General features: G+C 40.9%; 1 protein-coding gene across 1 annotated transcript in view; it reads right to left on the bottom strand.

Annotated features, from left to right (window-relative positions):
* NADK2 (NAD kinase 2, mitochondrial) overlaps positions 1 to 14,148 on the bottom strand; it is a 32,445-nt gene that overhangs the window by 15,806 nt on the left and 2,491 nt on the right. Inside the window, 2 exon segments of the mRNA XM_029961521.1 lie at positions 459 to 547; positions 918 to 1,006. Of these exon segments, the coding sequence (XP_029817381.1) occupies positions 459 to 547; positions 918 to 1,006 (178 nt within the window).

Below are 14,148 nucleotides of genomic sequence, written 5' to 3'. Positions count from 1 at the left end.
CCTGATATGCCAGTCACTGGAATTAAGTGTGAAATCAAGAAAGACAGTTTGAGCAAAGGGACCAAGTGGTAGTATGTTAGTCTACATCTCACATCCACCAAAAAAAGAGCTGGGTTTAGGGCTACATATAATCACCTGACAGCAAGGAATTTATCCTATTTATTTGAAAACTATAGTAAATTTCACAGTTTATACTGTTTTACACAGGACAATTAAACTTTTTCAAAGTGGCCATACACTGGGATTCACTTCCTGGTGCTACAGGAAGTGTAGCAGATACCAGAGGTAGACAAGACGGATGCAACCACTGCATTTGGTAATATTTTCTGACAACTGAATTAGCAATTTGCTTTCAAAATGTGCATACCTCAAGTTGTTTCACATGTTGCAAAGTATTTTTGAAAAACGTATCCATGAAAACATACTGAAACAAACCCTTCCCTTCAATAAAGTCATACCTCCTGCAGATATAACAGCATCTGCCCACCGAACTGTCTCTTCATTATATTCTCGACGTTTAACAAGGCGAACTTCGATCCTCTCATTCCTATAAAGTTCAAAAAAAGCCTGAATTCTGTCCTATATTGCTCATTGTCACATCCTTCTGAAAAGCTGACACTAACTAAGGAGTAGTAGTAGTAACTAAGAAGTAATTACAGGCATATTTAGATTATAAACACTTGACACACAAATCCTTTACACCTTGCTCATTTGTTTTCAAGATGATAACAGAGCGCGTTAGTTAACTAAACTGAGCTAGTTCACATTATGATTTTTTCAGGAACAACTGCTCAGCTGCACTCTTTTGAGTACTTCTATTTTATTAGAGCTTGCAGCACAAAGCTTCCCTTTGTTATTTTACGCTATCTATGGGTATTTCACTGTGTCTGAAATGCTCAGCATCCATACATTCTTACCTTAAACTGTCTACAACATGCTCCACGTTTTTTGTATGGATGCGATGCCGCTCCAGCAGACCAGCATAGTTAGATCCTTTCAAGGCAAGCTGTAAGACACAAATTGTTTTTGCAGAAGTTAATCACTACAGTAAGTGCACTTGAGTAATGCAAATAGCAGCTATAAAAAAAGCATGTATTTTATCTCAGCACAGACACGTGCTTTTATAAGCATTCCATTAATTACATCTCTATATACACAGCAGTCAGCTTATATTGACTAGTTCATTAAATGAATCCCATGGCCACAGCAGCCAAGAATCACAGACTCTACACAAATATGCAAACAAGCATACTACACTGACTTCCATGCAACTTCAGACACTTTGCTCTACATAAATGCATAGTTATACTAGGTATAATTCTATCATGTCCTAAAAGCACCCAGACAGTTAGGTTATTACCATAAAAATTAGAATCATTGTGCTGTAGAGAAAGCAGACAATAGAAAAAGCAATAGGAATGATAATTAAGAAAAGGGGAGTCTGAAATACCTAGAGCATTACCCTTTAAATTGTATTTGAGCTAAGATGGAAGACTGCCAAGTGCTCACAAAGGTGACATTTTCTCTGCATGAAAAAAACCTTAAGGACAATCTACCTACTGCCTTTGGTACTGTTCCCTGCATTATATGCCAGGTTTTTCAAACAAGTTGATATCAATAACAAGACAGACAGTGCAGGTGCATTCTCGCCTCATCCTTCTTGGAAGCTGGAGAACTGGAATACTTAATGTTGACACACTTTTTAGACCATGGAAACACTTTACAGTTTATACAGACAGATTCTTACTAGCAGGCAGGTGAGACTGCTAACTGAAGATTAGTTTTGCAACAGGTTTCTGTGCAAGTAATTCAGTCACCATCTGTTTGCATTCGTTTTTCACCTTATTTAGAGTGCTCATTTGGGGCTGGTACTGCCAAATTTGCCTTTGAATGGAGATTAAGCAAGTGAAAGAGAGAGAATGAAAAGGATGTTAAGAAAAAGGTGTTTATAAATACATTCATAATGAAAGTGATCCTACTTTGAGCAGCAGGCTCCTGAGGCTCCTTCTAGCCTGAATTAATCTCCAGTTATGCTGTCACTGCTTCCTTTTCCCTGACCAGTTAAAACCAATTTATCAGCACAGAAACAGAACTTCTTCTAGAGTTTGTGTAAAGAAATTTATCTGCGCCAGAAGCTCTGAACAGGCACTTCCAGCAATTTATTCAAGTGCCTTTACTCAAAGTTTTATAACATTCCAAGAGAAAGCGATGCCAGACAGCCTCGCCTAATCCCATTTTCACAGACTCACACTCTACAGAACTCCCCAGTGAAGGGGACAGGACCAGCAGGATATGACAACCAAAGTCAACTGCAATCCAATACCCAAAAATGCAATCTTTATTCATCTGACACCCGCTGTTGTCAAGAAATCCAACCACGAGCTAAGCACAAAGACAGACTCAGCACTGAAGAAATTACAGAAAATAATGGAACTAGCTGCTCCGGAACTGCATTGCTGTCGCCCTCAGTGTGTTTACAACTGGTGATTAACTTGCAGGAACAGAATCTTCAGGAGATCTTACAGCTGGGATCAGGAAACCACTTCCAACAGAGACTCCCAGGCTGCCTGGATGCCATCAACATGATCACACACAGACATGATCATAATGTGGATGATCAGAAAATAGCCAGCCAAATATTTCAAGTCATCTTCATAAAGCTTACTGGTACTGGCTTACTGGGGTACAGGGTGTTATGTCCCATTAATTGTGTCACATACTTAAACCCTTTGTTTCTACTCCTGAGCTGTAATGCTTGTGCACTCCATACACCTCTTGCTCCTCCAGGGTCCATCGGAACTTGAATGGTGCCACTGTGGGCTCTGGGGACGGAAAGAGTACACGAGTACATGAGTTACAGTAGTTACAGCACAGCTCATTGCTGGGTCTGCTGCCAGACTCTCATGATCCACTGGGAGGGGAAAGGAGAAAGTAGAAAGGAGAAAATAAGGTATTTGCCTCCCACAGACATCTGCTGCTGAGCACCATAGGTCTAATTTGTTAGAAGAACTTTCAATTGCATGTTTGAAGCACAAACTGATCTTGCTTTACCACCAAAGGAAGAAGAAATCCACAAGCAAATAATCTCTAGAAAACATCAACTGTGTTACTAAAATCAGGGTCCCCATTCATGCTTCCTTTAGAAATATCTGCTGCAAATGGAACACAAGCACCTGACAAGCAGACTGCTGCAGCAGCACACGTTTTCCAGGCTTTTGTTAGTTCCACACAACACAGAAACCACAAACTGCATCTTGCAATTTTATGTACCTCATTTATTTGGCTTATTTGTCAGCATGCTATCTTTCAACTTGGTGGAAAAGAGCTTTTATTTCAGAATGACAGTGTAATAAATCTCTGTGTGATCACTGGTATTTTTGAGCCACCAACATCAGTGGTGAGCCTACAGCTAACATTTCATTGCAACACTAACAAGGAAAGGTACAGGTAGTGCCAGTGCTATGGAAGAGAGTCTGTTCTGTAACTTACATTTACCAGAGCTGTGTTAAATTATTTCATCAACAGCTTCAGAAAGTAGAAGAGGCTGCTCAGCAAATAAGCTACCAGTATCTTGACAACTGGAGGAACAATTTCAGCAGCACTGCAGAACAGGTACAGAATATGTAGGTCTCCTCTTTGAATTTAGCTCTAGAACAAATAAGCAAGTATCACTAAGCAACAAGATAAATGAAACATTAGGGCCTGGAGTTTAAATGGCTAAACTACATCTATGGAGCTAACAAATTGACTTAATTTGCAAAAAGCTACAGAGATTACAACAGTCCATTCATCTCCAGATTCATCCCTCTAGTTCACAGATAACTAACTCACAAGTTCGTTCATCTAAGAACTCACAAAGGGACAGCCTGTCTGAGCCTAACCACAGTCAAGTATATCAAATAGGAGTGCTAATCATCAGCTGCTTCTCACTTAACTACTCCCAAGAACCAGAGAAGTGCCTACAGTTCTTGTGGTCAGAGGCCACAGAATCAGAGTGGTTGAACTGGAAGGGACCTCTGGAGGTCAACTGGTCCAACCCTAGCTTAAGCAGGGCCACCCGGAGCTGCCTTTCCAGAACCATGTCCAGATGGCTTTAGAAGATCTTCTTCACAGATGGAGCCTCTATCACATCACTGGGCAAACTGTGCCAGTGCTCAGTCATCCTCACAGTGAAAAAGCATCTCCCAGTGTTCAGACAGACATACTTGTAATTTCAGCCTGTGCTCACTGCCTCTGCTCCTGCCTCATATCCACAACCTGAATAACACACTAAAACTGTGACAAATACTGCTTCTCAAAAGAGCTTCCCACTGAGGATAAAGAGTAAGATAAATTGAGACCACCATATGCTTTTTACTTTGAAAGAGCTGAAGGCAAAGATCAGGCAGTCCAGTTACTGTATGGGTGATCATCTCCCCGAAGAGCCTGGCAGGAACTTGGGATGTACAGAAAACCCAAGACTGCAGGACAGCCTGGCTCCTGAGCCCCCTGATCAGACAGACCCCCAAACCCATGACAGGCTTGGGTCTTACCAACTGACTCCTCAAAAAGGCACAAAAGGTGTTAGCTTCTGCATGAAGATAACTTGCAAATTCTTCTTCCCTTGGAGGAAGCTTTGATTTACAATTAGGTCTATTAATGTGACCTTAATACCCTGCAAGATTGCAAAATAAAATGCATTATAAACATGCATAATAATATGAGAGCTGTTATAGTGAAACGTGCATGAAAAGCAGAGACAAAGTGGACACAAATTCATTCACGCATAACTTCAGTAGTTGTCTTAAACCTCACAGCAGAAATGCAATGCAAAGCAGGCTTCCAGTAGAGTTTGCACTGGAAAACACACTCAGGGGAACAGAACACGTTCTATGATGGAGATACTTTTCCTTGGAAGACTGAAAGAGAAAAGATCTAGATTGAATGTCTAAATATACCTCTTCTTGTATATTCTGGCCTGATCCTTCTTTAAGGAGAGGATAATTTTTCACAGGGTTCCTTAAACAGTCACTTAGGCAAAGGACATTTGCTTGACTGTCTTCCTTCTGGAATCTTAGCTCTTACCTCTGGCAAGTCTCACCTTACTCAGTTTAAACTGTGGATCTGTTGTCCTTGAGTAATGCTGGTCCTCCAGGAAAATGCTGCAACACAAGGACATGGCTTCTAGACACAAATACAGAAGCAACACGAAGCCAAGCAACTTGTGAATACTCATGTTGTCTACATATGCGGATTATGACCTTTGATTTAGAGAATAGGGAAAGAAGAGCCATAGGTGAGTCTTACCGACACTGCTAACCTAAGCATTAGGATAAAAGTGTATGTTCTCTCCATACAGTAACGTGAATATTGTCCAGAGTGAAACAGTCAATTGAGCGCTTTCTACATCTCACCCCAGTACACTGAGATCAGAGAATCATAGAATTATTTGGGTTGGAAGGGACATTATTTGGTCATCTAGTTACAACGACCCTGCCCCAGGCAGTCCTGCCCCACATAGTGACACCTTCTACCAGACCAGGTTGCTCAAAGCCCTACCCAAACTGGACTAACCTTCACGTAGCCTTAAACTGCCACTGCATCAGGGTGGAGTTAATGCCTCAGTGTACCAGTCACTTGTTTTATGACTGCTGTTCAGTCAAGAGTTAAACTAAATGTCTGACAACAAAGAAGAAAAAAAAAAAAAGGAGGAAAAAAAAGAGAGAGAAAAAAAGCACAGATCTAGAAACAATTGCTCTCTTTCAAATTTCTACAATGAACTTGCCCACACATGCATTCAAGCAGGAAAACAAGAACAGATCACTGCTTTCTAATCTACATACCTTTCTGTTCTACAGAAAGAAGCACCAAACAATCCAAATGGATTTAAAGAGCAACAGCTAAACACAGAAATTTGAGTTTTAACCTAGAGAAGAAAATGCTATTAACATTATAGGTATAATAATCTAACTATTTCTAAGCAAAGTACAGGACTTTTAAAAGTTCAGTATTTTCAGAAATTGTCTCTCAAGATTTAACCATACATCCTAAGTATACACCTTAGTGCCCTCAGTTTTGTTCTCAGTTTTAAAAGAAACAATCTTTTGATAGGCATATAGAAAAAAAAATTTCTAAATACATTACATTTTGAACTACAAATACCTTTGAATATAGCACATGCTTCAAACCCTACACTTCTTTTAGCTTCCCTGACAAAACTTGACTCTGACTCAAAACTTCCTTAAGTACCAAAGTCAAAGACTGGCAGTGTATAGCTGCATGCAAGTAATGTTCCCACGTTCTAGTGTTAACTACTAGTTAGTGTAAATCTCCATCTGTCATGCCAAAAACAAACGCAGTTTTCCTCAGAGGTCAGGTACACACTGAACTTTTGGATTTCTTATGAGCTCCAATCACATATTAAGCTTTCCTATTTCATAATGTAAGAATAATCCGCATACAAATACTTGTGATTAAATCACGAGTCAGCTTCTGAATCTTAGATAATAAAATGCCAAAGATGAAATAGATAAATATAAACTGAGCAGTTAGCCATGGCAGAACTTGCCCAATAGAAATCTGCACCTTGGAGACACATTTAAGTGCCCCACAAAAAAGACTCTGCTAGAGGACAGCCATAGCAAGATGGAATCACAACTCTGAAACTTTAATGTTTTTTCCAGCATTAACTGGCACTGATGGGGGAGCTGAACTTGGTGGCTGTAGACAACAGATAGCAGGTTTGGATATGACACCCACTTTCACAGTAAATACAGGACAGCACACCGATCCTCAGTTTCTTCTAATTATAGCAGAAGACAAGTATCAGTTGTGAGCTTCAATTGCTGTATTCACACTAATGACAATAAGTTTGTTGGCACCACCAAGCTGTGCAGTGTGGTCAACACCGGAGGGCGGAGATGTCATCCAGAGGGACCTGGACAGGCTCGAGAGGGGCAGCCTGTGCAAATCTCATGAAGTTCAACAAGATCAAGTGCAAGGTGCTGCACCCAGGTTGGGGTAAGCCCCAGTCTTAATACCAGCTAGGGGATGAATGGATTGAGAGTAGCTGTGTGGAGAAGGACTTGAAGGTGTTGGTGGATAACAGCTGGACATGGCTCAGCAATGTGTGCTCACAGCCCAGAAAGACAACCACAGCCCAGACTGCATCCAAAGCAGGGTGGCCAGCAGGGCAAGGGAGGGGATTCTGCCTCTCTGCTCCGCCCTCAGGATAACCCATCTGGAGCACTGCATTCACCTCTGGGGCTCCCAGCACAGGAAGGACACAGACCTGCCAGAGCTAGTCCAGAAAAGGGCCACAACACTGATCAGAAGGCTGGAACACCTCCCCTAGGAAGATGGGCTGAGAGATCTTTAACCATCCCTTCCAAACCAAATCATTCTATGATTCTGTGAGACTGCTTTCACAGAACTTGTTTGACTCTTCCCCATTCCCAAACTTCTTAAGAGAAGAAATGTGGTCTCCTAATTGCTTTTGCTCTAGAAATACTAAATGCATCATTTGATCTCACATGGGTTTGCAATAGAAAAAAACAAGATAGTAGGGTCACCACATTTAAAAAAAAAAAAGTTAGATAAATTAAAATATTTATTGAAAAATTCTAGGCTCATTGAATAATACTGTTTGATAAGTCTCTGGCTCCATGTGGTGGTTGACCCTGACTGGATGCCAAGCGCCCACCAGTGCTGCTCTATCACTCTCCTCCACAAGTGGACAGAGGAGAGAAAATATAACAAACAAAAGGCTCATGAGTTGAGATAAAGACAGGGAGAGGTCACTCATCGATTACCATCATCAGCTAAACAGACTTGATTTGAGGAAATTTATTAAAAATTAAATTCAGAGCAGGATAATGAGAAGTAAAACAAATCTTAAAAACACCTTCCCCCCCACACCTCTTTCCTTCCCAGGCTCTGCCTCCTCCCCCCAGAGGCGCAAGGAGGCAGGGAATGGGGGTTATGGTCAGTTCATCACAGGTTGTTGCTGCCACTGCTCAGGGAGAGGAGTCCTTCCCCTCTCCCACGGCAGACAATTCTCCACAAACTTCTCCAACGGGTTTTCCCACAGGCTACACTTCTTCACAAACAGCTCCAGCTTGGGTCCCTTCCACAGGGTGCAGTCCTTCAGGAACAGGCTGCTCCAGCACAGGTCTCCCACAGAGTCAAAAGTCCTGCCAGGAAACACGCTCCAGCGTGGGCTCCTCTCTCCGTGGGCCACAGGTCCTGCCAGGAGAGCCTGCCCCAGCACAGGCTTCCCATGGGTTCACAGCCTCCTTTGGGCATCCACCTGCTCCAGTGTGGATCTCCCCTACAGGCTGCAAGTGGATCTCTGCATCCCCATGAACCACAATGGACTGTGGGGGCATAGCTGCCTTCCCACAGTCTGCACCACAGGGTGCAGTGGAACTTCAGCTCTGACACCTGAAGCAACTCCTCCCCCTCCTCCTTCACTGACCTTGGTACCTGCAGAGCTGTTCCTCTTACACATTCTCACTCCTTTCTTCTCTGCAAGCAATTACATCCACACAGTAATTTTTTTTTCCTTCTTAAATATGTTATCACAGAGGTGTTACTACCACCTCCAATTGGCTCAGCCTTGGCCAGCAGCCAGACTGTCTTGGATCCATCTGCCACTGGCTCTGTCAGATATGGGGGAAGCTTCTGGCAGTTTCTCACAGAAGCCACCTCCTGTATTACCCCTGCTACCAAACTCTGGCCATGCAAATCCAGTACATTCAACCTGTTGCTAACAATAGGGAGGGTTTCAGCAGGATCATGTTTGTGGTACTAGTGGATTGACCCATTTTGGGACACCCAGCTCTTTCAAGGACCTGCAGTCCAGCTCATTCAGACTAGCACAAGCACTCTGAAGAGAACCTGAGAACCACCGGCAGTAAGCAGTTGCAGGTCCTGGGTGAACTTAAAATGCACTGGCTTCTGCTAATGTAACAGCTAAGAATCCAATCCACAAAGTCAATGCATTGTTTACAGCATGGCTTTAATAGTGAGTATCTGCCTTAGCTGAAGTAGCAGAGAAACCATGCAGACTCCTAAAACAAACTCCTACTCAGAATCAGCAGTAGCCAGGCTCGGGTTTAAGTTCTCTATAAAGCTTTAAATATGAATTAAGTTTTCCATTAAAAACTACTGCTGAGTTGCAAGCCATAGGCATTAAGTCCAGTTTCCCCCACTTCCCAGTCTGGGTTATTATTTATTATACAGGCTGTTTGCTTTTATAAAAGTGTGCTAGGTTAACTGATGCAGTACTTACCACACCAGAAAGATAAGAAGGCTGGTGTTACCTGACCAGCATTACTGACTGATGTACTGACTAGCTGTCAGTTGCTCAGAATTGTTCCTAATATTGTTCCTGTACACATGTTAGGTTTCTACTGTTTTGCTACAATGCCCCTCATACTGTAGAAGTTCAGTAGGCTGCTTTAGGTAGGATTTTTTTTTCCCTTATTCTTTCCTTACTTTTTCTTCAATCACTTAGACTACTTACTTTTATTAACATCGTCACAACAGCTTTTCAAATGATGCCTTTGTATCTGCTACAGACTGATGATTATGAAGTGTTTTGCATATTGTAGCATTTTATATGCCTTTACTTCCGTAGTAGCTGACTTCACCAGCAACATTATGTTCCTGAAGCTTTATAGAAATGCTGCTTTAGGGCAAGAGTTTGATCCATACATAAACAAAAGTAAAAATGCCATAAACTATTTTCTAATTCTTCATCATCCACCACATTAAAGCATTATTGTCATTTTAACCACATCTGAGGAATACACAGAGTTTTTTGCAATTCAAAGGCTAATGCAGAGCAAATTGTTGTGTTAACTATAAACAGAATAGTAACTGCTTTCTGCACTAACAGGTTTCTAGAACCCCGTGCAATGCATGCAATACAATCACTCAGTTCTCATTAATTCAGCACAACACCAACATAACATCGTAAATCACAACTACTGAAGTACTTAAAACCGATATTAAAGTAACTTCCAAAAAGCAGCCTTTTTCAGCTGTATACAGTATCAGATGCTTGGTGATATAATCCATGAAGTTTAATTTAGGCACACTAAAATGCTCCCTATTTTATATGTATTTGTTATATATGACTAAGTATACTTGAATGGTGTACGGGAAAAACAAATGCTATGGAAAAAAATAATTACTATATCCTATTTAATTGTTTCCATCATTTTCCAGACTCTTCTTATGACAGAGCAACAATATGGAAGGAACTTTTTAATAAAAGCAGATGCAAGCTGAAGTTACTTAACACTGATGCAAGTATATCAAATTGCAAAGGTAAAGATAAACAAATGTACGCTATGGTTGTGTAATTTGAAAAACATCTACACCCATCTCAGTTTCCAGTGGACTAGCTCAAAAATTTTATTTCTGAAAAAAAAGTGTTTTTAGCTTTATACAGTCCTGGTGCACTATAACCTGTGTCTTGAATTCTGTATGCCTGAAATTCACTAAACTGAGTTGATATTTCCCCCCTCTTTTTAAGGCAAGGTAAAGTAAAGTACATTGTACAGTCCTAGCAGTTTTTAAACTGCTCCCTGAAAAAACAGCTACTGAAATAATTCACATTACAAAATAAGCAGAGATGGGTAGTCTGAAAACGACAAAACAATGAAAAGCTTCAAACTATGACCTCATTCGGTAAGTTTCTATTTAAAGATACGACTTCAAATGTACCCCTGTATATCTGGATCTACAAGAGGACACAAATATAAATGTCCTAATACTTAGTGCTTTTTAGAGGAGCAACTTTTTTTTAATTACTTGCTAAATTATCTCATTTCATTTTAAAATTAGAACTCAGTTGAACTTTGAAGTTTGCACATTACTTTTTCCTTCTGCTACCTTCCTTGCATCTGTAAAAATTCCAGTGTTTTGAAAATATTTACGTACTAAATAATTGCAGTGGAACACAGGCACCTGTATTGAAGTGCAGTCCTCTAAATCAGAAATCGAAGAATGAAATACCTGACTGGTTTCCAAAAGCCTATCTTCAGGTGGCAACGTGAGATTTACACACCTGTAACACTAGTACCCAGAAAAGGTAATTAAAAAGTGATACTAAAGTGATACTTTCACCATTTAATGTAAAAGATATTTTAATTTCCGTAATTAAAACCAAAAATCAATCAGCTATCAAGTTTAAGTAAAACAGTATATTTCCCCCAAGAGAGAATTTTCTTGAGAGACATGAAAACGTGCAGGCTGGTAACAACTGGTGCTATACACATCTTAATTAGGAATTCAGGAGAATGGCAGGGTAGTGTTCTTCTACACACACACACACCCTCCACACTTCTGTGGGGTTGTTCTAGTGCACAATACAGGAGCTTCAACTGAAGCTCTCCTACCTGCTGGGCAACACTCCTTTCTTCCTTCCTGACTACCCCAGCTCTGTATGTTATTGGTGGTGCCCTATGCATCACTTATGTGCCTCTTTCAGGGGAGGGAATATCCTGCTAACACGCTACCTCTTCTCTAACGAAAAATCAGTTCTCAATAAAGCCCTATGAACTTCACATCACTGAGATGAGCACCCCTACCAATCTGTTGCAGTGGTCCAAATGAGCCAAAACTTGTTCCAAACAGCTGTAAGTCTGTGCTCTCCATCCCTGCTCCAAATGACGACTGTAAACCAGCCACAGTAGAGTATCAGCTGTGGTCCACACTGAACCATTTCCTTCCAATTAAGACCAAAACAAACCTAACTTTTCATATGACATTTTCAAAGGTAATTAAAACTGTACATGAACTGTGTTTGGACAGCTAAATTGTTCATCTTTCCTAAATACCTTCCAGGCATGAGAAGTCAGCAGCTACATCGCATCTGCACCATCAAACAAAACAAAGAACAGAACTCAGGAAATTAGTTTTCTCTATTACTAGGGTATTAAATTCTCTTAGTTTACATAAGGACAACAGCAGTGCTTGTTCTGCATGGATTTACTGAGAATGAAATAAACAGCCAGGATATACAGTAGCCTTCAGTATTAGTTGACTGGATCATTTACTTTTGTAACCAGTCATATTTAGATGCTAATCCAAATAAACAGGTCAGAAGAAATGCAAACTGCTGTCACTCCTGGTAAGCAAACTGTCTGTAGGGACTTGGGAAAAATATTAGTATTTTCATCTAACTTAAAGATGGTAACTGCAAGTTTTAGAAATCCAGTAGCCCCTTCAAATTTCATGAAGGCAAAGAAAAATATTCCTTGCATGATATGATGCACAAAATTTACTGATGCAGCACTTTTTTTTAAGTGCTGGATCATTTGGAGGCATTTTTCTTTTGTGGTATTAGAAGAGAAATCTCACTTTTATAGAACTCTAATCTCTCTTCGGAAGTAAAGACTCTGAAAACCTCTCCAGTAAAACAGCATCCAAAGCATTTAATTATACTTTACATAATCCTTCAGAATTAGACTACTAATTATGATAGTCAGGTGTGTTTGTGTACCCCTATAAACAGATGTAAAAGACTTGTTTGTAAGCATGTAATAGTATCTGCCACAAGACAGGTAAAACAATTGCCTGGAGCAAGCATGCACAGCATGCATGCAGAAATGCAATGGAAGAATTAATCTTTCACAGATCTGCTAAACACTCCAAAAAGTGCTTGCCCTTGCTCTCCATCTCCCCGGCATCTGTTTTGTTTTTCTGCTGTCTGGACTGCTTCTTCACCTCTCTTATCTCTGTTTGCACAGAGAAAGAATTCAGGAATTGTGACCTTGCAGCTTTGACTTTGCAACATTTTATAGTGTTTGTACAATACAACTCACTTGGGGTCCAAAGGAAAGGCCACAGAAGGATTTAAGCCACAGGTGCTCAGGGCCTCTATGGGTTATTAGAAGTGTCAGCCAGTCTGCCTTGATACCCATACTCTGCTTCTTGAAGTATACTGTGATTTTTACTGGATATATCATATAAATGATACACACTATGATCTGTATCGTATTTTAATATGTATTTGTATATGTCAATGATTCATCTTCAGCCTCCTTAAATATGGAACAAATCCCACCTCATTAGGACGTGTGCCCAAATGCACCACCATTTCTGCATTAAGTGACTGCAGCTTCAGTCTTAATACATAAATGCACTGACTGCAACAGTTAAATTCAGGACTCCTGTCTCAGTGATCAGGTAGAACTGTTTAAGCCCGCAATTATCATTACTTGTGCTATACAAAAATCTGAAGCTTCCAAGTAGAGACATCGGTTATCTTCTAGAAACTTGCAAACATTTCTTCTGCCCATAACTGGTAGGCCAACGAGCCGAGGTGCAGCTGGTCAAATTTAACCCTGGAACAGCGCCTTGAAGTTGAATTTCTGTACTTCAGATAGTCAGCACCTGGACAACTGAAGGTCTGTGACAGATGATGACAGCATTGTGCTTCCTCCTTAGACTCCCTCACACCGTGATGCTGCCACACCACAAGCCAGGTCCGGGGTCACTCAAGCTTGAGCCCCTGCAATGTAACACAATCCCCACAACCAACATGTCTGGGTTAGCCAACAGCTCCAAGCACCAGGTAAACCAAACCTCTCCTACGCTCCTTTGCTTTCACTCTTTGCCTCTACCCCAACGTGAGGCTTTCATACGAGCCTCAGCTCTCACCCTACCCTCTATTTGGCCCTTCAGCACCACTGAGCTGCAAATCCAAAGGAAGTAGGTCTGGGCTCATTTCTGAGATCAGTTGCCTTGGGAACAGCTTCTGAAGCCTCCCCAGGAGAAACGGGGAGAGCAGAGTGCAGCCAACTTCAGGAAGCAAAATGCATCATATTCCCATGCTGCCCACAAAGGACATGGCACTGCAGGGAAGGACACTTTGCAGCAATCACTCTGCTATGAAGTGGTCTCTTTCCACAACAGAGAGGCTAAGAGTCTCCTGAACTTCAGCTAACATTTTCACTAAGGCTGCCATTAACTCAGCTGGAGGAAAAACAATCTGAGACCAGTCACAGCAAAATGCAAATACAGAATTTTTTACAGGTCAGCTAAAAAATTTAAGAAACTAGCAGTAAAGATAATTCTTTCACTCTCTTATTTTTTTATTTCAAAAATAGAATTCTAGAAGAGCTTTTCAGTGTGTTCTTGCACAAATCTTTGTAT

This window comes from Manacus vitellinus, unplaced genomic scaffold, assembly GCF_001715985.3.
Source record: "Manacus vitellinus isolate BGI_N305 unplaced genomic scaffold, ASM171598v3 scaffold_36_pilon, whole genome shotgun sequence".
Taxonomy (NCBI): Eukaryota; Metazoa; Chordata; class Aves; order Passeriformes; family Pipridae; genus Manacus; species Manacus vitellinus.
This window is presented reverse-complemented; position numbering and strand designations above follow the sequence as displayed.